General features: G+C 51.4%; 8 protein-coding genes across 8 annotated transcripts; 5 read left to right on the plus strand and 3 right to left on the minus strand.

Moving 5' to 3' along the window:
• Window positions 1-917: 917 nt before the first annotated feature.
• On the plus strand, window positions 918-3901 carry COCCADRAFT_1195 (uncharacterized protein; the record flags this gene model as incomplete). Its single annotated transcript, XM_007709483.1, has 2 exons — window positions 918-1063; window positions 1201-3901. 2 exons carry the CDS (start codon window positions 918-920, stop codon window positions 3899-3901), a joined length of 2847 nt encoding a protein of 948 aa, XP_007707673.1.
• Window positions 3902-4363: 462 nt separating this feature from the next.
• COCCADRAFT_22511 (uncharacterized protein) lies at window positions 4364-5977 on the plus strand (the record flags this gene model as incomplete). The annotated part of the gene is made up of 2 exons (XM_007709504.1): window positions 4364-4387; window positions 4442-5977. 2 exons carry the CDS (start codon window positions 4364-4366, stop codon window positions 5975-5977), a joined length of 1560 nt encoding a protein of 519 aa, XP_007707694.1.
• A 382-nt stretch (window positions 5978-6359) lies between these two features.
• Window positions 6360-7812, minus strand: COCCADRAFT_84221 (uncharacterized protein; the record flags this gene model as incomplete). The annotated part of the gene is made up of 2 exons (XM_007709551.1): window positions 6360-7599; window positions 7715-7812. The coding sequence occupies 2 exons, from the start codon at window positions 7810-7812 to the stop codon at window positions 6360-6362; spliced, it is 1338 nt and encodes a 445-aa protein (XP_007707741.1).
• Window positions 7813-8206: 394 nt separating this feature from the next.
• On the plus strand, window positions 8207-9108 carry COCCADRAFT_22513 (uncharacterized protein; the record flags this gene model as incomplete). The annotated part of the gene is made up of 3 exons (XM_007709505.1): window positions 8207-8246; window positions 8306-8562; window positions 8644-9108. 3 exons carry the CDS (start codon window positions 8207-8209, stop codon window positions 9106-9108), a joined length of 762 nt encoding a protein of 253 aa, XP_007707695.1.
• Window positions 9109-10697: 1589 nt separating this feature from the next.
• Window positions 10698-11632, plus strand: COCCADRAFT_84103 (lytic polysaccharide monooxygenase; the record flags this gene model as incomplete). Its single annotated transcript, XM_007709552.1, has 3 exons — window positions 10698-11080; window positions 11213-11526; window positions 11589-11632. 3 exons carry the CDS (start codon window positions 10698-10700, stop codon window positions 11630-11632), a joined length of 741 nt encoding a protein of 246 aa, XP_007707742.1.
• A 1929-nt stretch (window positions 11633-13561) lies between these two features.
• On the minus strand, window positions 13562-14534 carry COCCADRAFT_84072 (uncharacterized protein; the record flags this gene model as incomplete). The annotated part of the gene is given in 5 exon segments (XM_007709553.1): window positions 13562-13647; window positions 13667-13728; window positions 13845-13979; window positions 14036-14092; window positions 14233-14534. The coding sequence occupies 5 exon segments, from the start codon at window positions 14532-14534 to the stop codon at window positions 13562-13564; spliced, it is 642 nt and encodes a 213-aa protein (XP_007707743.1).
• A 1246-nt stretch (window positions 14535-15780) lies between these two features.
• Window positions 15781-17924, plus strand: COCCADRAFT_84307 (uncharacterized protein; the record flags this gene model as incomplete). The annotated part of the gene is made up of 8 exons (XM_007709554.1): window positions 15781-15966; window positions 16022-16196; window positions 16252-16474; window positions 16532-16647; window positions 16741-16870; window positions 16935-16982; window positions 17051-17365; window positions 17432-17924. 8 exons carry the CDS (start codon window positions 15781-15783, stop codon window positions 17922-17924), a joined length of 1686 nt encoding a protein of 561 aa, XP_007707744.1.
• Window positions 17925-20809: 2885 nt separating this feature from the next.
• COCCADRAFT_84320 (uncharacterized protein) lies at window positions 20810-21143 on the minus strand (the record flags this gene model as incomplete). The annotated part of the gene is made up of 2 exons (XM_007709555.1): window positions 20810-21021; window positions 21116-21143. The coding sequence occupies 2 exons, from the start codon at window positions 21141-21143 to the stop codon at window positions 20810-20812; spliced, it is 240 nt and encodes a 79-aa protein (XP_007707745.1).
• Between the last annotated feature and the right edge of the window lie 605 nt (window positions 21144-21748).

Below are 21748 nucleotides of genomic sequence, written 5' to 3' on the forward strand. Positions count from 1 at the left end.
ATGAGGTGGGCGGCATACGGGTCGTCGGATGGGCAATACGAAAGCTGCATGTCTGCGGCGGGTTGGCATGTCTAACATGCCGGCTTCGATCCGAAGTTCCGCCTAGAGTGTGGTGCGAGCAGAGTGAAATGGAAAGCCTGGTGTGTGTGTGTGTGTGCAGTCTGGCAGGCCTCTGCAAGCACTACGCTTCATTCACAGCCACAGCTGGACGACGATTCGTACTCCTCAATCCCGTCCAATACCCACCGTCAGCCGTCGTGGTGAAACGCATGGTATCCCGGCACTTCCAGCAGATGCGTGTGCGGGCGGATGATCGACTGACATTTTGAGTTTATTCGCTCCGAGCAGACTATCATTACTAGAGAGAAACATGGCCTTTGCCAGTGGCATTCTTCTCCACACAAAGAACCCAAAATGCAGCCATGACTCTTGCACTTGCAATCAAGCGGCTCTATCCGTGGAAGCTCCTCGCCGGCGCAATCAGGAAGCGCCGAATGAGATGCGCTGCGGCCAATTGCATTAGTCGGCTTCGATTCCATTGTCGTCTTGATTTTACATGTCTGAAGCCTCCTGCAAGCCATGTTGTTGCGTCTTGTGCTATGATTTCTATTTGTTTCCGCAATCGCAATGCCATATCTGTTGATATTAGTCGAGCCGTGGCCAAATGCCGTGAACCAGCGCCATGGCTTTGATGCTGTACAACCAACCCTCTTGGACGGACGATCTGCGTGTTCGGGCGGCGGATAAACCTTTCGCCGGGCGTAGTCGCGCTCTGACGCGTTGCGGGCATTCCTCACCGATTACTACATACAGATTCATCAAGGAACAGTGTCGACTCGTGAATCCAGCCCGAGCCCTACCACTATGCGCTTGGAGACTAAGAGTCGCATATAATCAAACTATTAGCGACGGCCGGCATGTTTAATTTCACTCCCCTGCTGGGCGCGCAAAGCTCGTCGCCAGCATCACAGTCATTGCTAGAGTTCGACGGTGGCATTCAGATCCTCATAGATGTTGGTTGGGACGAGGACTTTAGCGTAGAGCAGCTGAAGGAAATCGAGAGGTAGGTTTCTGAGCGCATGGTCGAGTCAGTGCAGATAGTGTTTATGCCTCCCAAATCGAGCTGCACATGCGCCCGGGGGACTGCACCATAGAGATACACACGATATACATACAGGTCGACTAACCCCGATGCTCCAGACATGTTCCCACACTCTCCTTCATCCTCCTCACTCACGCGACCACTGCGCATCTCGGCGCCTACGTACACTGTTGTAAGAACTTCCCCTTGTTCACGCGAATACCTGTCTACGCAACAAATCCCGTCATATCACTCGGTCGAACGCTCCTCCAGGACCTCTACGAATCAACGCCTCTTGCCTCGTCAATCATCCCCACTGAAGCCCTCAATGAGTCGGCATACTCTTTCTCCTCGGCACTCAAGGGTGGAAAGAACCCCAATATCCTTCTTCAGGCGCCGACCGCTCAAGAGATCGCCGATTACTTTGCCAGGATCAACCCATTACGATACTCGCAGCCACACCAGCCTATTCCGTCGCCTCACTCGCCGCCACTGAACGGTCTTACCATTACTGCATACAGCGCTGGACATACACTGGGAGGCTCGATATGGCACATTCAACATGGCATGGAGTCTGTCGTATATGCCGTCGACTGGAACCAGGCGAGAGAGCATGTTCTCTCCGGAGCTGCATGGCTCGGAGGTCCTGGCACTGGTGGCTCGGAAGTTTTGGAACAGCTGCGTCGTCCAACTGCTTTGATCTGCAGTAGTAGGAATACCGACATGGTCAAAGTCGCCAAGCCACCAAGCAAACGAGACGAGGCATTGATTGAAATGATACGGGAGACAGTGGCCAATGGTGGAACCGTCTTGATTCCCTCAGATTCTAGTGCCCGTGTTCTTGAGCTTGCATATCTTCTCGAAGAAACTTGGCACCGCGAAACAGCAGAGGGCAGTAATATTCCTCTAACCAACGCGAAGATATATCTTGCGAGCCGGACAGCAGGTGCAACGATGCGTTATGTACGGAGTATGTTGGAGTGGATGGAGGAAGGCATTGTCAAAGAATTCGAAGCAAGCGCAGCAGATCAGGATCGGAGGAATAAAGGCGGAAAGGATGAGGACAGGGCCAAGATTCCATTCGATTTCAGGCACATCACACTACTGGAGCGCAAGACACGCGTAGCTCGTATGCTTGCTGCCGATGGACCCCGCGTGATTCTGGCAAGCGACACCACACTCGAGTGGGGATTCTCCAAAGATGCCCTGCGAAGTTTGGCCTCTGATGAGAAGAATCTCGTCATCCTTACTGAAAGATCAGGTGAATTGGGTGCACAGAGAAAGGGGCTAGGCAGATATCTCTGGGACCTGTGGAATCAGCGTAACACGTCACCAGGACAAGATGCACCTTCTACCGTCGTGATCAATGCTTCGGGTGATCAAATTCCATGGAAGACCGTACGGGCGGCCGCATTAGAGGGTGATGAGGTCCCACTTTATCAGCAATTTTTGGCTAGTCAAAGGCAGCGACAAACTACAATGGGTGGAGACAACGCAGCTTTGCTCGAAACATCCGCGGACGTGGTGGACGATCGATCATCGACTGAATCAGAAAGTTCAGAGGGCTCTGGGGATGGGTATCGAGGAAAAGCCTTGAATGCGACTGTTGCTCTGCAACATGCACGCAACAAGCTCGGTATGACAGATGCTGAGCTTGGCGTCAATGTACTCGTCCGCCGCAAAAATGTCTACGACTACGAAGTGCAGGGCAAGAAAGGTAAAGAGAGAATGTTTCCGTTCCAGGCGAAGAAGCGCCGGACGGATGACTTTGGCGACCTCATCCGGCCAGAAGACTTTGCGCGTGCCGAAGAGGAGGACAACACAGCCGGGGAGGCACTCCGTGGCGAGGATGCAAAGAAGGAAAATGCTGTTGGTCAAAAGAGGAGATGGGATGACCTAGCCAACAACGTTGACAATGTCAAGGCAACTGCGCAACAAAAACGGCGGAAAGAAAGGGAAGGCCGGGAGGGCGAAGACGAAGAGTCGGATAGCGAGCCAGAGGAAGACCCCGACAAGGTGGAAGGTCCTTCCAAGGTCATTATCGAGTCTGAAGCGCTCCAGATCCAGTGTCGGATAGCTTTTGTCGATTTCTCGGGTCTACATGACCGTCGCACGATCCAGCAGCTGATTCCCCTGATCAAACCGCGAAAGTTGATTTTTGTTGGCGGAGAGCAAGGCGAAACCCTTGAACTTGCAGAAATCAGCCGCATAGCGCTAAATGCCAACACTGATTCCGCCAGCGCCGTCAGCGTCTTCACACCCACTGTGGGCATGGTAATTGACGCCAGTGTCGACACTAATGCATGGAGTGTTAAGCTCAGTCGAAGTATGGTGCGCAACCTACGTTGGCAGAATGTCCGTGGCATGGGCGTCGTGGCCATCACGGGCCGTCTTGCAGCTGCCAGCCTGGAACCCGAAATGAAAGAAGAAGCCGACACACCTGCGAAGAAGAAGGCCCGTGTTGATGCTCCCGCTATCCCTGTCTCGAGCGATAACAATAACGACACGCCTGTCCTCGACGTTGTCCCTGCCAACATGGCGACGGCAGTTCGTTCCGTCGCTCAACCTTTCCATGTGGGCGACCTGCGTCTTGCTGATCTCAGAAAGCTCATGAATGCAAATGGTATGCAAGCCGAGTTCCGTGGCGAGGGTATACTGGTTGTCAATGGTACTGTAGCGGTCAGGAAGACGGCCACGGGTCAAATTGAGATTGATGGTGGCGCATATGGAAATTTTGATCCAAGGACCAACGATGCGGCGACATTTTCGCGGGTTAGGAGACAGATTTACGAAGGCTTGGCCGTGGTTGCTGGGGGGTGAGAATGATGAAGGGGGCTATGGGATGGATGAATGGTTTGCAGGGAGTTTTGTTACATGGGGACAATGTGAGAAGGTTTAGCAGACTTATTTTTTTTATTTCTGAAGCTCAGTGCGATGAAACACAAAATCTCTTTACATGTTCTGAAATGTTTGGTGCTATCTTCTCATCTAGTAGAATAAGGATATCCAACTTGGCGAGTTATTTTCTCGAGGGTCTTTGCAAGTAAACAAAGCATATCGGAATACTGTGAGACTTCATTGCTTACGAAGTTACATAATCCTCCCAACGCGTGCGACTGGAGAAGATGGAATGAGAGTGAAATCTGTCGAACATTCTCGATGACGAGCTATGGCCCAAACGCGACATCCCACTTCAACCACCCCGCAATCCCAAACAAAGTCCAGCGTCGAATCGCAACAACAAATACAGCACTGTAACAGCCGACACAGATACTGTCCGCCATGGTGATCAACTACAGCAAGTGGGTAAGTGCCATGTGGTTCTCGTGTCGTTGCGATAGCCTCTAACTCTTCGCAAAGGACGCCCTCGAGCTCTCCGACGACAGCGACATCGAAGTACACCCCAATGTCGACAAGAAGTCATTTATCCGCGCAAAGCAAGCCCAGATTCACCAGGAGCGTGAGCAGCGCCGTCACCAAATAAAAACACTAAAATATGAGCGCATCATCAACGATGGCCTTACAGAGCGCGTCGATCGCCTCCTCACCGCGCTCAAGTCGCACAAGGACAAACAGGCGGAGGGCAGCGGCGCGAGCGATGACCAGCTTGTATTCCAAGCCATGATGGAGAGCATGATGGACATGAAGGCTGGCAAAGACGGTGGCGCAGACAGGCCACCAACGCCCCCAGAGGGTGTGCATGAGCACATAAAAGACAAGCCCACATACCCACAGATGATGGCGAGTCTGGTAGATGCGGTAAAGAAGGATATAGATGAACAAAAGAGCGAGGAGCCAAGATACGACCTGTTTATCAAAGGTTTAGAGAAAGAAAAGGAGCGGATACAGGATCTGCAGAGCCAATTGCTTGCAAAATTGGCAGAGTTAGAGAAGGAGGAGAAGAGGCACATCACCAGCGACGACTTACACGAGGGCTTCAACTATTCCAACGTTAAAAAAGCAGAAGAGGACAAAAAGAAAGCCTCTACTGCAGCATCATCGTCAACAGGCGCTAAGAAGGAAACTACAGTCGAACTTCTCAATGCTCCCAAACGACCAGACACCACAAGATCAGACACAGGCCAGTCTTCTGGTGCAGACGCCGACATAGAAGAAGGAACAGTCGCCGGTGCTACCGGTGACAACGAAGATGACATCACTGCGTCTCCCCTTGCACAACAATTTGCCAAGATCAAGGCAGGAGACTGGTACGCCTGTCTACAGTTCCTCATGCAGCACCCAGAAATTCTATCCGAGAAAGAGACAGACGGCCTCCTAGTCGAAGCCTTCAATGCCGAGCTCGACGGCAAACCCAAGCACGCCCGACAATGCGTACACCAAGGCCTGCTACTGCAGTACTGTCGTCAACTCGGCGGAAGACAAGGTGTAGAGCTCTTCTTCAAGCGCATCCAAACAAAAGACCACCAGGCTGGCAAGATGTTCAACGACGACGTCGACTCGACATACGGCCGCATCAAGACGCGCGCAGCCGAGATCCTCAAGGAGCGCGCTGAGAACCCCCAGGGCGAAGGCGCAGGCGTCGAACAGATCCAACTGCACGCCGTGGATCCAAACACGCAAATCAACATTTCCGTTCCGCCCAAGGAGCCCACTGCAACGGATCCCGAGGAACGAGAGGCGGAAGTCCAGGCGAGACAAATTTTCGAGTCGTTCCCACCGGGCTTGCAGCGCGCACTTGAGAGCGGCAAGCTGGATGAGGTGAACAAGGTCCTTGCTAAGATGAGTGTGGAGGAAGCGGAAGAGGTGGTAGAGAAGCTAGGACAAGGCGGCATGTTGAGTCTGGAAGAGGGCGTGATTGATGCTACGACTGAGGAGGGCCAGCGCGTCATGAATGAGATTGAGAAGAATCGTGCTATGCCTAGTGCGAAGGAGTGATTGGGATAGTAATGTTGTTCTTATCCGGACCAGAAAAAAGGCTGAAAATATGGTATACCATGTCATGACATGTTCAAGGTGAGGCTAATTGTACATTATTCTTTTTTTTTTCCAAATGCTTGACGCAGTTACCACTACTATCTATGAATACCAATGTTTTCTGTTCCAACACAAAGAAAGAAGATCGAATAGTGAAACGAGGAAAAAGGAAAACATCGTGATTGTAATGACATGACAAGAATAACTACACAATCCACGTGTATGATGATACATAAAGCATTGACGATTGGAGAAGAAAAAAACTCGATAATAGAAAAAAAATAAGCTCTTTATCCTCAATTGATACGTGACGTATATTTCCCTCTCTCTTGCGATCAACCCTTTAAATCAGCTCCGCGAAATTATCGTCAATACCCGCCATATCCCTATCGCCCGCAAAAGCCGCAAGTTCATCATCCGGCGCATTCCGACTCATCTTCCTCTTCTTGTGCATATTCTCGTACGCCTGGTGTCCGTACGTAGCACCGTCAGCGCCGGGTCTAGCATGCTGGAGGCTCTTGAGCAGATCAGCAGCGACATGCTGGTTGGGGTCGCCCATTGTGGTTGCAAAATCTGGTTGCGTGGTGTGGTGACCGGGTGCAGGTGTGGTTTCAGGGACGACGGGGTGGGCGGCGGGTTCGGGCATGACGTCGTCGCCTATATTGGGGACGGGGTCGTTGCGGGGTGCTGGTTTTTGCTGGGGGGAGCCGGTGGGGGTGAAGGATTCCATGGGTGGGGGAGTGAGTTCTTCGACTTCGGGACGGCCTTGGCCGGTGGGGAAGGTTGCGGTTGCGGGTGAAGTTGCGGCGACGGGAAGAGGTGCAGTCGAGATCTTGTTCTGCTCTGCTGCGGACAAGCCCTTGAGGATTGCCTCCTCGACTTCGCGCTTGCGGCTTTCGATCGCCTCCTTTCTGGTCTTCAGATCGGTTGCCTGCGCCTCCTCTTGCTCCAGTTTTATCTTGTTCGTCTCAAGCAGCTGCTCCAGGCCAGTGATGAGAGCCTTGCGCGCCTTGATACTCTCTGCGACGGCGCCCTCAGCCAGTGCCAACTTCTTGCATAGGGCAGCGAGACCTGCCGCATGCATGGGCGGGGAGGGAATGGCAGCGTTGGGGTTGGTGAGTTTCTCATAGTCTTGGTTTGCGGTGGTGACAGCGGGCTTGGTTGCAAGATCAGCCTTTTGGAGAGCAGTTGCAAGAGGAGCGACCGAAGTGAGCTCAGGCGGAACGGTTGAACTGGAGAAGAGCGAGCCACCAAGAGCAGGCTTGCGCGTGGACTTTGTGCGATCGATCTCGTCAATAGACCTCTCGATGGCTTGCTGGACGGCCGGGTTGAAGATGGCTCGCTGTCGCCAGACCTCGACCACACGTCGGATTTTGTTCTGTATCTCGTGAGGCGAGCCCTTGTAGGCAACGGTCGTTGCTTCGGCGAGAATGGGCTCGTATGCTTTGAGAAACTCCTCCTTCTTGCGCATCTTGGATGTCTGGGTGATTTCGTTTGCGAGGTAGATTAGGACCAGCTTCTTGTTTGGCGTCGACTCCTTCATACGTTGGAGCCATACAGCAGCAATGCGCTCGGCATGTCGTCTGTAGATAGTCGTATTAGCTTCTAGCTTCCAATCTTGCAAATGCGACGAGTGCGCGCGCATGCACATGAGACGCGTTCAAGAGTGCAGCGAATGTCAAGTATGCGAGGCTTTACCTGTGAAAGAGAATCCATTGGCCAACCGTCGAGATGGCATCTTGGGTCTCGTTGAGCGATGAGAGCTTTGCCTTGAGGCTGTCCTCGGTAAAGGCCATGCTTAATGTCTTCACGAATAATTGTTGCAGCTACTGAAGAAAGAATCGCACGCGACCAGACCAACACGACACTCTCAAAGCAGTGGAGACAGACTCTGTAGGAGCTGGCGATACTTCTAGTTGATCAACTTGAGGCTTGCTAGAGCCTGCGACTACAGTGATGACGAACGGATGATGGCAGAAGACAATAGATGAGGCCTGTCGAAGGTGAGGGAGAGCTCGGGGACGCTAACAGCGATGCGGGCTAAACGTAGCTAGGCACTCGCCAAGCCTGCTCCTGGCTGGTGACGGTAGCAATGGGTCAACCACCAACAAGACACTTGGAAGCAAGCAATCGCCGCCAATCCCATCGCTACCGCTTCTCCCTACACCCACCACACACATCACATTCACAATGGCCGACCGATTCCCTTCATTAGACGAGATTGACGCTGGTTAGTTCAGCCATTGAACCCCCGAAGCAGCTCCGCAACACAGTACTGAACATCTCCAGGCCAGACCGAAGCGCGCGGTGATTCAGCAGCCTTCGACCTTGTAGGCGACACTGCCGACGCCGATGACTTTCTCTCACGCGAGCGCGCTCTCCTTGGCGACGACGCCGACCAGTTTGCTTCAGAAAACGACCGGACAGCCACCGTCGAGGATGGAGAGGACGACCTCTTGGGCGGAGGCTTCAGCCAGGCCCAGGCTGGTGGTGAGGAAATGAGTGGTTTCGAGAGCTCCTTCCCTGCCATTGACACTACCAACGAGGTATGTAATGCGCTGCATCCTTGGTTGTAACACGTGTTGCAAGAGGATGTTTGTTGTTAGGCACCGTACTGACTGCAGCAGCACATGGCCCCTGGCGGTACCATTACTGGATCAAGCCTGCCCTTCCTTCCCGGCCAGCCAGCCCCATCATTCACTCCCCAGCGATCAGACTCCCCAGAGCCCGATGTCATTCGAGAGTGGCGCGAGCGCCGCGACCTCCAAATCCAGCATCGCGATGAAGTAGCCGAGGAGCGCAAGCAGAGCACGATCAAGGAGGCCCAGCAAAATATTGACGATTTCTACGAGAACTACAACAACAAGAAGGAGAAGGAGATTGCCAAGACACGGAAAGAGGCAGAAGAGTTTCTTGCAAACCGAGACGACACCACCGCGGGTGGAACCAGCTGGGAACGCATCGCGAAGTTGGTCGACTTGAGTGGAAAGGGTACAAAGGGTGGTGCGTCAGGCAGCGACAAGGCACGGTTCAGGGAGCTGCTCCTCAGCCTGAAGAAGGACGAGAAAGCACCAGGCGCAACCGGATATTAGGGGACGAAAACAGCTGGGTCGTGATATTTTCGGAGCTCAAGGTATGATTTTGGAAAATGCGATCATGTCCGAATATAGCCAGGAGTTCATGGATGGGCTGCCAATTGTTTGCTACGGCTGTGTTAATATCTATTCTCAGAATTCTAACAAGTGCTTTTATGCTCAGCCAATACCAGCAAATGCAAGAGCGAGGTCTGTTCGACACAGTGGCTCTTGACCACACTCACACGAGTATTACCCTCAATTTCTTCTGACTGTGTGATTGATGAGCATATCCAGGACTATCTGGGCACTTACGGCCCTTTGGACATGCTCATGCACATATCAAGCGTCAAAACCATTTACTTCGGAGCAAGAACGCCCAACAAAGTGCACTGACGTCATCCCAAAGTAGAAGCAGCGACCTAAATCCACAGGAGCATAAACACGAAGCCACATTATATCACCTGATACTAGCTCTCAGTAAAGTTAATCACTTCTAGGCCCTTGTGATGCCAAATCCCATTTGGCTTCCCGCCGTTAGAGCCAAGGCCTCGCCTAGTGTACTGCAATCTAAACGTTTACGCTTGCGTCACTCTCCTTTCTCCACGTCCCCGGGCCGCATTCCAACCTAGCTGCAGAAAAAGGCTGATAGTAGTATCGAAGGCAACCTCGCCACTACCGTGACACGTGAAACCTGGACCGGCAACCCGGCTGGGTGCTATATGAAAGCTTTATTAATTTCTCCGATGGTGCAGGATTCCCGCCAACCGCCCACCCCCTAGCCGACATCACGTGTGAACGTTTCAATCCGAGACGACGAGTCCAAATCAAAAAGGCTATTACCACCAATCATGACTGCAAATAAGAGTTTGTCTTGTGACTGTCATTGCAGGATGCTAGAGATGCCCGCTTTGGAGCCTTGTCAACTGTACATTCACGTTCGACTGTATTGGCTCTGTTTGCGAAGGGCTGTTTCATTGGTAAACCCAACAACCTACTGTCAAATGACGTCTGTTCAGGATGCCGGCCTTTTCACAAAAAGAATGATACCTTTCATCTCGCTTAACCTCTCCAGAATGCTTTGACCGGGGATAACGGCTTCTCCAAACACTTTACAAGGACCCAAAATAGGCAAGGTGTGCATGTTACTCGACATCACGATGACCCTTTAGCGCGCCAAGTTTTTAATCTACATGTTTTCTCTCACACCCCCCCCCCCTCCCCCCCCCCCCCTCCCCCCTTCCTTGGTCCCGATGCACCAATGCATGAACCGAGGGGCGTGGGGAGTCTCTCGGAAACATTTGCAATAGTGCTTGTTGTGGTATGTTTGCATAGCAAACTATCGGCTTTTGTATCGTGGAGGAATTAGGTGCCGAGGTTGGTGTGGTGGTACTACTATAAGAGCCTTCACTACCGTGTGTGTATCAATTTATCTCGGCATCGAGGTGGGTTTTGTACCGAGCTAGACTTCTATCCATCTATCTTCTCCAAGTAGCTTATATAGAATCTTCTTGCCTCGACCTTTTTTCCCTCCACTGCACTCCTTGACACCACACTCTACCTCTTCCTCCTTCGATATATTTGGAAACAAAGGAAGAACGACAAAGATGAAATACCTCCTACCCACCCTCGCCCTTGCTGCCACAGCCGCAGCCCACGGCTACGTCTCCAACGCCACCATCGGCGGCAAAGACTACACCTTCTACCAGCCCTACCAAGACCCCTACACCACTGGCGTCAAACGCATCTCGCGCCCCATCCAGGGCAACGGCCCCGTCGAGGACGTCACGCTCACCGACCTGCAATGCGGCGGCTACACCGCCGGCGGCTTCAAGGGCTCCTCCCCCGCAGCCCTCCACGCTGAAGCCGCTGCAGGCTCCGAAGTCAAGCTCTACTGGACACTATGGCCTGAGAGCCACGTTGGCCCCTCTATTACGTATATGGCACGGTGCCCGGATACAGGATGTGATGCCTATATGCCGGAGTCTGCGTACGTTTCCATTTCCTCTATTTCCAACCCCCCTTTCCCATAATGCTTGTTGTTGTTGTTGTTGTTGTTGTTGTTGTTGTTTTTTGGTTGAATCTCAACGAGTCACATCCGTGCTGAACGCAGCGATGACAGTGCCGTCTGGTTCAAGGTCCAAGAAGAAGGACGTCAAGGTACATCGAACAAGTGGGCTTCGGATGCTATTCGCGTGGCGGGCGGATACCTTTCGTATACTATTCCCAAGTGCCTTGCTGCGGGGTACTATCTTGTGAGGCATGAGGTGCTTGCGCTGCACTCGGCGTATAAGTATCCTGGTGCCCAGTTTTACCCAGGATGCCATCAGCTTAAGGTCACGGGGGGTGGTAGCACGAAGCCGTCGTCGGGTTTGGTGAGCTTTCCTGGGGCGTACAAGGGGACGGATGCGGGGATTGCGTATAATGCTTATACTGGTATGTTCTTTTTTCTTTATCGAGTTCATTGAGTGAAGAGAGGGTTGCTAATTCTTGTACAGCGCAAACTTATCCTATTCCTGGGCCGAAGCTGTTTACCTGCTAGATAGTAGGGGGGGGATGAGGGGTTGCGGAGTGTGAGGGAAAGTGTATATAGAGTGAGAGGTGGACTGTAGATATTTTTTGCTTCTGTATATACTTTGGGATTGCTAGAATGGATAGACGTGGTGCCTTTTGACTGCTTACCTACCTTGCTCTATTCATCACAGTCATATCATGTATGCGTTCACGTCTGTCAAGTTAGTATGCAGAGGCATTGCACACCTAGCACTCTCCCCCACTGCTACCGTGTGTGTTTGTCTTTTTTTTCGCCTTTCGCGCAGTATGCGCAGTTGATAATCATACAAGTCTGCCTCTTTATTTCCACCTCTCAAACAGACCCTGATTCCTCGCTCACCCCACCCTTGTTTGGTGGATATTGTACAGATCATCTGACAGCTGCTCCACACGCGAAAGTGGGTTATCCGTAAAGCGGGCTCTCGACGAAGTGGATTGTAGAAGAGATATGTGGTTCGAGAAGTGGATTACTTCCAAGGCGCCTATGTAGTGTGCCTCACAAAGTGGATACAGAAGAAGTGGGGGAAGGAGTACAAAGAGTCACAAGAGGCTTTCCCCTCGATACACACATCCAGCATATACCCAACACGTAGCATACAAGGATAGGCCGCCCTGTATTTTTGAGCGACGACTCCACTTCGTAGTTATACGTGGAGAGGGTTGTGATGGGGATGTGGATGGGGATGGGAATGTAGGAGTGGTGACTGCGTGTTTCCGGTCTGAGTTGATAGGATGGCAATACTTTTCCAGCTATGTTCCAGCAAATCCTGCACGGCTTGCATAATGCGATACTGTCTTCTTTTTAAGAAATTGCGTTTGCAAAAAAAGAGACGTGTCTGTGTGTTCCCTCTCGCCCGACTGGACAATACCATCAACATAAGCATGGTAAGCATCGGTCCTTCTTTTCCTGCCTTTTACGTATTTTCCTTGTTATGCAAGCTCAAGACCCTGGAATGTATAGAAAACGTTGATCATGATCTTCAGTTGGAGGTCCGGTCGTTAAAGTCATTTCGCTTCACTCTCGTCTCATCAATTTCTGTGACTGAAGGGAAAACTTTTTCTGTATGGAGGTCCGTTTGTCGCGATATCTTTTTGCTCCTATATCTTCCCAATGCATCAATCCCTGTATTACTGGCTGTTCTATGACATGAGACCTCTGCTTTACGACTCTAACCCCGCAGGCACTGTAGACGGGGTTGTTGACTTGTGGGTGAGAGCCTGGATAGTAGCACAGAAACTCAAAGGAAGCTGACCCATAGGCTCTTTTATTGATTATTTCGGCCACTTGGGTGCCTTGTGAGTGTGTGATGAGTTGAGTACATTGCATGTTGACATGGTGCTAGCTGTAAGCCACGACGAATAGAAACGGGGGCCTCATTGCCGTAAATTTACCGGACTACGACATACATGGGACTTTCTGTGCTATCTGAAAAGGTATGCGGATCCGACGCCGGTTTCCGGTCACCCTGCGCCTAATTGAGAAATGCTGCATATGCTAGTCAGAGAATCGAGTGGACAAGTGAGGTCGAGTGGTGAAGGGCAAAAGGTGTCGCAGGTCCGCCATTGGGCAGCGCGCTACAGAATGCCACGCTGATCGTCGGCCCTAGCGGACGGGTCCGCACATGGTTTCGGCGGCTTTTTTTGAAACGGCCGAGTGCCTGAGGTATCTTCTGGAAGACGAAGCTCAGATGGGTTCGCTAAAATGAATGGCGAGTCAGGATGGTCGCGGACAGTTGTTGGAGTTTGAAGGGCATTCAATGCTGCGGGTACTCCCCTTTCTCCATCTCGCTGTGACGCCGACATGAGTGAAAGGAAAGATCAGCCATAATGCACTAGGTATTTGGCGTGATGGTATCAAAAAAAGTCGCGGTCAAGATGATGTGAAGGCAAGGACGCTACTGACGAAGCTACTGAGCTCTTAGCATGCGATGATGCCCACAGTGGGGCGACGGAAATTCGCCTCTTTCTTCCCTAACTCGCATCTGCGCGAGCCAGTACCGAACACTGACGGAGATTTACATACCGGATTGGGAATTCGGATGGCTCTTAGGTACCGCGACCCTTGGATTGTCTTTATCCGAGGAACTACTCGGAGCATGTCAATGTCATGGGTGCAGTAGCAAGCTCCCGTGATATCCGTTTCCAGTGTGACAAACGTCTTAGGTGGTGCTGGGTACGTACTCCGGGTCAAGCCAACTTACTCGAACCGGGCGGCCGTGTGGCAGTGTGTAATTTCTCGGATGCATGGCTGGGCAGCCCTCCCACCGCTCTTTCGGCTGCTGGCAGCAGCAACGAGGGGCATCGAAGGCATCACGGCATCGACGACATGGGCGATGCTTGATCAGGTGGACATGTGCATACTGGCTAGGCGGCGCTTCGGAGCATCGCTCACCGTAATACAGGCTTCAGAAGCGACAGTGCTGTGGCGCGCCTTAGGGCAGCACAGTGGCTACGCTTTTTTTTCTCTTTTGGTGACGTGGGACAGGCTCAGGACCGGCGCAATGGTAAGCAACAAGCAAAGTCCGGTACATGGTCCTTCACGCGGGCCACACGCACGTGTGTGCCCCATTGCGGGCGTCCATCGCTTACGCTACTCGACCGGGAAATTCCACACTGGGCTGCAGCAGTTTCTGGGATGATCTGACCATGGCCATGACAAGAGGGGAATGTTGCTGCATGTACGCGTAGAGGACTGCATACGTGCGTAGAGGGTAGCAGGGCGTTTCCTGCAGGCTCTCTGACACAATCTCACTCCACCCGTACAGTGCAGAGTATGTAAGGCCCGTGGATAATAGCCCCGGATCGGGGCGGGATATGCAGGCAGACGCAGAGCAGCCAGAGTCTCTGATATCATACGTACCCGTCGACAAGCGCCTCGTCCCCTCGGCCATGATGGACTCGCATCAGAAATAGCCGCGGCGGCCAATGGGCCTCGAGCGTCTCACCGCCTGGACTCGAGTTTTGCTACGAACTGTCAGGGGGAACCGGTTGCAGGCAGGCCGCAGTCGCGCCCCCGAGTCGTACCGCTTCCAGAGCCTCGCCCAAAAGGCAAGCCGCAGCTTGAATTTGCATCCGTCATAGCTTCTGACGACGGCGATGGAGTGCGGCAAGCTCTTGGCCAAAGGCCTCGAGTAACTAAGTAAGCGCACCCGAATACGCGACGACAAGAAGCCTGAGGTGTCGTGTCGTGTCGTGTCGTGTCGTGTCGTATTATGCCGTTCAGGGACAGGCACATTGGACACGACAGCAGTTGACTCACCATCAGAGCGCTCATGAAACAGTGGCTTGCTGCGAGCAATTGGGTCTCATGCAGCTTCAAGAACAAAGACTTGCTTCGATCGCTCGTCTCCTTCCGAGATGGATGGTAGATTATTCCCAGGGCTGAAGCAGACCCTGGTCGCTCAAAATGCAAGGTAGTAGGTAAACGGCCCGCCACTCTGGGTCGCCGAAGCGGGCAGCATTTTGCTGAGCACGCTCCTCTTTTCAACCGTCCGGCACCAGTCTTTGTACCCTGCGCAAATGACAGTACCGCAAATCCACGGTTGCTTCGTCGCGACTAGCATCCGCCGGGCCCTGGCAAGAGAGTGAGAAAATAAAAATGACTAGCCCAGATGGAGAAAGACAAGGCTGATTGACAATGTCCCATTTCTGCTCCTCATCGGCCCACTTTCTTACTTGCCTTTTTCCAATGTTCACGCCCTCCTCAAGCAAGCAATTCTGCAGCACACTCGGCGCGTGTCATCATGTACACGCATATGTACTAATTACAGGCCTAACAGTATGTAAGTCAGTTCTCGCATCATGATGCTACTGGATAGTCATGGCCTGTGGCTGCCAGCAGGCTTGGGCCCTTTGGCAAGCTAAGCCCACGATAAAACCCACTACTCGCCTCCCCGTCTCTACCTTCACCTCCCCGACCACCATATCCCTACCGCTTGCAGCAGTACGCTTTCTGGCGCCGGGGGCTGGTGTGGGTCTATGCCACTGCTGTCAATGTCCCTAGTGTGTCTCCAGCAGTGACCCACAAACGTCTTTTACACGCTTCTAAATCCCTTCTACGCCTTCCATTACTGAGCCACCTTTCCACCTCACTCTCTCACCAAAATCTCATGTTCAGTCGTTGACGTCTTGTTGACCATGGGTAATCCAGAATTCGGAAACAGAGGACCAGGTGCACCGTCCGGGCACGGCAAGGCACTCCAACCAACAATTTCATCTCAATCCTCCAGGACAACAGACGCGAGCAAGAACAACCAACACCCCGCCATGGCGACCATTGCAGACGATGACGACCGTCTTCTCGTACGCATTGGATATGCTCCTGTAGGTGCTATGTTGTCTGGTCTCGGTTCAAACTCCAATCTCACACTGCCCGCAGGTCCTCCAAAGACATTTCTCAAGATGGTCCACAGTCTCATATGCCATTTCCATTCTCGGAGTGCTAGGTTCAGTGCCTGCTACCTTTGGAGCTCCAATGTCATCAGGAGGTCCAGCAACAGCCGTCTGGGCCTGGTTCATCGGTAGCATCATGGCATACTGCATCGCCAGCTCAGGTATTATACTCCAACTTGTCTCTTCACCGCTGAAGCTAACAAACCTCCTCTTCAGTTGCCGAACTAGTCTCAGCATACCCTACAGCCGGAGGAATGTACTATGTCACAAAACACGTTGTGCCCCCCGAGCACGTCGCTGCCTGGTCGTGGATCATCGGATGGTGCAACTTCCTCGGTCAAGCCGCTGGTGTTGCCAGTTTGGCATACACCATCTCGCAAATGATCTTGGCAACAGCAGTCATGCACACCTTGGATGGTGCGGGGCCAGTCTTTGAACCGTAAGAGTAACACACCATTCTAGGCCACACACAGTAGTAGCTTACCGATCAATGCAGGAAAGCTTACCAGACGGTGCTCCTTGCCATTTTTGTGCTCTGCATGTTTGGCGCCATCTGTTCGTTCCCCACGAATTGGCTGCACCGCATTATCCTGTGGTTCGCCCCGATCAACAGTACGTTCGCCTAACATGTGTTCGCGTTTATGGTGGTCGTCGTCGTCGTGGTTTTGCGGGGCACAAAAAAATAGAAGCTGACAGTAAGCACAGTTATTGCATCAATCTGCATCTGCATCGCCCTGCTCATTCTCACGCCCAATAAACAAAGTCCCAAATGGGTTTTTACTACCGTCACGGACGGCTCCGGATGGGGTAGCCAAGGTTTCTCATTCCTTCTCGGGTACGTTCGTATCGGTACTAAAGGGTTTAAAAAAAGTAATATGGAACTAACTTGTGTCGTGCAGCTTCCTCTCGGTTGCATGGACCATGACCGACTACGACGGCACTACGCAGTAAGTCAGCCCTATGGAAAGCCCCAGACACGCATGCATGTATGCTAACCCTAGTTTCCTTTGTACAGCATGTCTGAGGAGACGCACGATGCCGCCATCCGCGGTCCCGTGGCGATTCGAGCTGCAATCCTCGTGTCCGGTGTCGTCGGCTGGATGCTAACCGTAACCTTTTGCTTCTGCATGTCCGACTACGACGCCATCATGTCGACGCCGACTGGCCTGCCCGTGGCCCAGATTTTCTTCAACGCAGGCGGTAAAACCGGTGGAACCATCATGTGGTTTTTTGTCATGCTGGTCCAGTTCTTCACCGGATGCTCGGCCATGTTGGCTAATGCACGCATGGCCTGGGCATTTGCCCGCGATGCTGCGTTTCCTTTTTCAGAGTAAGTTCTTTTTTATGACTCCCTTTGCAACGAACCAAACCGCTTACATTGTTTTTCCCTTTGAAGTTTCTGGAGCAAGGTTAATACGCATACGCATACGCCCGTCAACGCTGTCTGGCTCGTCGTCGTCTTCTGCAGCTGCCTTGACCTCATCGGTATCGGAAGCACACTAACCATCACCGCCATCTTCAACATCACCGCGCCCGCCCTCGACATTAGCTACATCGCCGTCATCATTGCTCACCGATGGTATGAAGGCCGCGTCGTCTTCCACCCAGGCCCGTACTCCATGGGCAAATGGAGCAAGCCCGTCAACGCCATCGCCGTCACATGGGTCATCTTCATCAGCGTCGTCCTGTTTTTCCCGACCGTCCGCCCGCTACGTGTCGACAATATGAACTACGCCATTTGCGTCGCCGCATTCATTGGCTTCTTTAGTACCGTCTGGTGGTATGCAGGTGCGCGAAAGAAATACACAGGACCCAGGACCAGCGATACGATTGATATGCTACCACCTGAGGACCCAGAGGAGATTTTCAACGACTACGATAGTCCGTAGACTGCGCTCTCTCTCTCTCTCTCTCTCTCTACTTTTCCTTTCGACTCCCTTTTTTTTACATCTCGATCGCGCGCATACTGCCAGGTGCGGATATCTATCTGGCTTTTTCCCAACGACCTTCATTACGACTCCCTACGCCACAAAAGGGGGTGGAATCCGTGTATATTCTTTTCTCCTCCACCCCAGGCGGTTGTTTTTTTGCTCATACATCATCATATTTTGGGCGTTTTGTTTTCCGGCGGTAAAGTCCACTTGGACGGTTTGACATTCGTTGTCTTCCAAAAATGAGGTAAGTATGCAAAAGGATCTAGACATGTTTTTTTATTATTATCACATACTGCTTCGTTTGCAGTTCGTATATTCCCCCTCCGCCACACCCCCCGCCTTCCCTTTTTTGGGTTTCTATTTCGCACACGGCCCGCTTTTTTTGTTGTTGTTGTCAAAGCAAAGTAAAGCAAAGCACAAAGTTATCGTATAGATCGAAAGATACCCCCTTTCTTTTTTTTTCAATTGTTTGTTGAGGATAGTACTTTTATATAGTGTTTACGTGGCAAATATATTGTATTAGTTCTTCATGTTTTTCTTCCAATAATGTGTGGTCTTTTCTAAGACGTACATGTATGTTTTGGTGGTTTATGCGACTACTAACTAACCTGGACCAAATATTTGCTTTTTTTGTGTATGTGTTTACCGGTTCAACATTGCTTTTTTCTCCCGTTTTTTCTTGGCTTTGCCACCTTCCCGCCTTCCTCCGCCTTCCTCCCCGCACCACAATCCTATAGTTTACAGACCCCTATTTGTGCACATCGTTCCTCTATCCATCTTACGATACCCCCCCCCCCCCGCTCTTCCCTCTCCCATTCTCGCTGCTCGTCTTTTCTCCTTCTCCCAAGCTTTCTCCCTTATCTCCTCCACAAACCCCTCAACACTAATCACACACCGATTTGCAAATCCCCCCTCCCCACATACACTTGCATGTGCATAGCAAGCGCAAATGCAACATGTGTATCTTTTCCCTTTTTCTCGCAGGATGGGGGCCGCGTGTGTAGGTGCATTGGATTGTACCGTTAGAGGCGGTTGAGGTGGGGGGGGGGGTTGAGTAGATAAGTGTGAGCGGGCGGGTGGGCAGGAAAAAGAGAGGGATGCATATGCAACAAGTGGGAAAGATGCGGGTTAGAGATAGCAAAGAAAAAAAGAGAGGAGAGGGGAAGCGGGGAGAGAAGAAAAAAAAAAGAGAAAAAGAGAAAGGATGTGCGTGTGCATGCAGTTTACTTTCTGCAATCTAGTATATACCAGTGTGTGAAGGAAAGTGTGTAGTACGCAGACTTACTAACCCTCCCTTTTGTTAACTTCCGTTGCATTGTTGAGGGATCTTCACAGTTGGTAAATGTGTTGCTGTGTTCATCACTTGTACGTTTTTTTTGGACAGGTTGCGTGGATGGGACTTTTATGGAACAGCGACTGTATACGTGTATGTGTGATGGGGATTGATACATGTGACTTGTGATGAGGGGGAGAAGCTGTTGTATCGTGTCGTTCGTGCATATGTCTGGAGAGTTTACAACGCGTGGTTGGGAGTAGCTTATAGACTCGATGTAGTAGGCAGAGGGGATGTCAGGTGCTAGAGGCTTTGTGAGAGGGATGGGATAGTGTGTCTAGTTGGGCTGAGAAGTGTTTACCTGTATACTTGTGTCTACGGGATAATTGTTCATACATTGCTCCAGTGGAAGTACTCTACACCTTGTTTCTTCATTCCCTTGGTTGCCAGAGTAAAGGGGGGGGGGAGGTAAGAAAAAGAGGTCGTTCCCCTTCCGTCCTTTTTCCCGTCCCATTACCGCTATGCAAGGGATTTCCGCGTACTCCCCCATAAACAAAAAGCAAAGAACATGGCAAATCTTAGCACTGTACTTATAATTACCACCAAGCAAAAGGCCGCTAAAATTAGATATTGTCCAGGCTAAGGAAAAAGGCGATATACACTGTGCGAGTAAGCCAATACACGAGAAAAAGCAAGTTCGCATCACACACACATTCCACACCGGAAATTTTAATATATGAATTTAATTTTTCTCAGGAAAAAAAGTAAGAAGTTAGGTAGACTGCATCATCAGGGTTCCTCAAAAGTAAACATGCCAAGCCGAGGAACCCCCAACTTCCACCTGAACGCAACAGTTACTCATCATATGGCGAAACACTTTTCTTCTCCCCTAAATCGAGAGTGAACGAAAAGGTCATCAGCCCGAGAAACAAAAAAAGAAGAACAAAGAGCGGAAAACAAGGATACTTTTCCCTTTTCCCGTGTCACTCCTCAGATAGCTAAGCAAAGTAGAAGGCTAAGCTTGCAAAAGGTGGTTTATTTGAACACAAAGAAAAGAAAAGACGAAGAAAAAGAAAGAAGGGAAAAGATGTGAACAGAGGTCGGTTGGATAGGTACAAGTCGAAGAAAATGGTAAAAAAGAAAAATGATGGGGGTGATTCAAAAGAGTGAAGCGTTATCGACGTCAAGTGGACCAGCCTCTTTTGTTGTAATGTGGAAAACCGCGCGCTCATCTGGTCTCTCGCTCTTCGTCCGGTTCGTCGATGGTTGATATATTCTGCCGTTAAATGTCGTTGCGTGTCGAGTTGAATTATTGTGTTTTTTCTCTGTGGTTTCGGGTGAGTTTGGTTTGTTAAGTTTTCCCTGCATGTGTTGCAAGACCCCTAAGGGTCCAACACGCATGAGCTTTAGCCTTTTGTACAGCAAGAGCACACAACTTTGTAGAACGTTGTACAGCATCTTTCCCCGAGCACTACAGCGTAGTAAAGTTTTTTTTGGACGACCAAAATGCCGCGATGTTGCCGTCCATGTATTAATAACGATGTAGCGCACTGCGCATACAAGCTGTTTAAGATCGTCCGGTGCCATTGCGACCAATTTCCTTTATCCTTATGGAAGGCATGACGCTGAAACGTTTACTATTGACGGTGCTTGACGACTTCGCGGAAGAAGGCGACGAAGCATAAACGTATTCGCCGTCTACATATTGGGCCTCGCTGATGAAGGTAGTGCGCTTCTCGCGGCGCGTGTAGCGCTGTTCAAGGCGGTGCAACTCAAGGCCTGGACGCGGGTGTTAGTCATTTCAATGCTGATAAGACGCTTCACGACAAAAACGGGGTCCATGTGAAGCAAAACGAGTTGAGGCGAGACATACGAGCTTGAAGTTTCTCGAAGATACCCATGTTGAAGTTTTGTGTAGAGTTTATCGTGGCTTACGGTAGTTGCGCCGAGAAGTGTTGTGCGTGTGTGAAGTCGAGGAATACCAAGGAGCAAGATGTAGTGCAAAACGTGGCACGGATAAGATGTCGGAACCCACTTGACGACCGCGTCCCTGTTTGGATGATGCAGGTGGTGTATCAGAGTGATGTGGGTATGTAGGAAGATGGTGACGAATCAGTTTGTGGCTTCGACGGTGCACTTCCGGTGGGTGTATTTGCCGGAAAAAAAATGGGTGGGATTGCGTCAAGTGGAAGAGCGAGCAAACGAAATCCGGGGCGCGGTAGGGCCGGCGATATGGTTTAAGAGAGAGAAATGGCTGGCAACGGACGCAAGTGCTCAGGTGCCGTTGTTGGGGCACGGGAGGAGGACTAGGCGTTCCAGGTTTCATGCAATGCCGGTTCTCGAAGGCCAAGTGTGATGAATACGGGCTAGTGAAGCCGAAAGACGCAGACCGACCAAGCCTATAGCAGAAGGAGTTCCGATGTCGAAGCTTAGTGAGTCGTGGGCCGCTGTGGCCGAGAGGCCGTGTTGCAGCGCCCGTCTTTTTCGCCATGGCAAGCGATGGTTC

Source organism: Bipolaris zeicola, assembly GCF_000523435.1.
Source record: "Bipolaris zeicola 26-R-13 unplaced genomic scaffold scaffold_9, whole genome shotgun sequence".
In the NCBI taxonomy this organism is placed as follows: domain Eukaryota; kingdom Fungi; phylum Ascomycota; class Dothideomycetes; order Pleosporales; family Pleosporaceae; genus Bipolaris; species Bipolaris zeicola.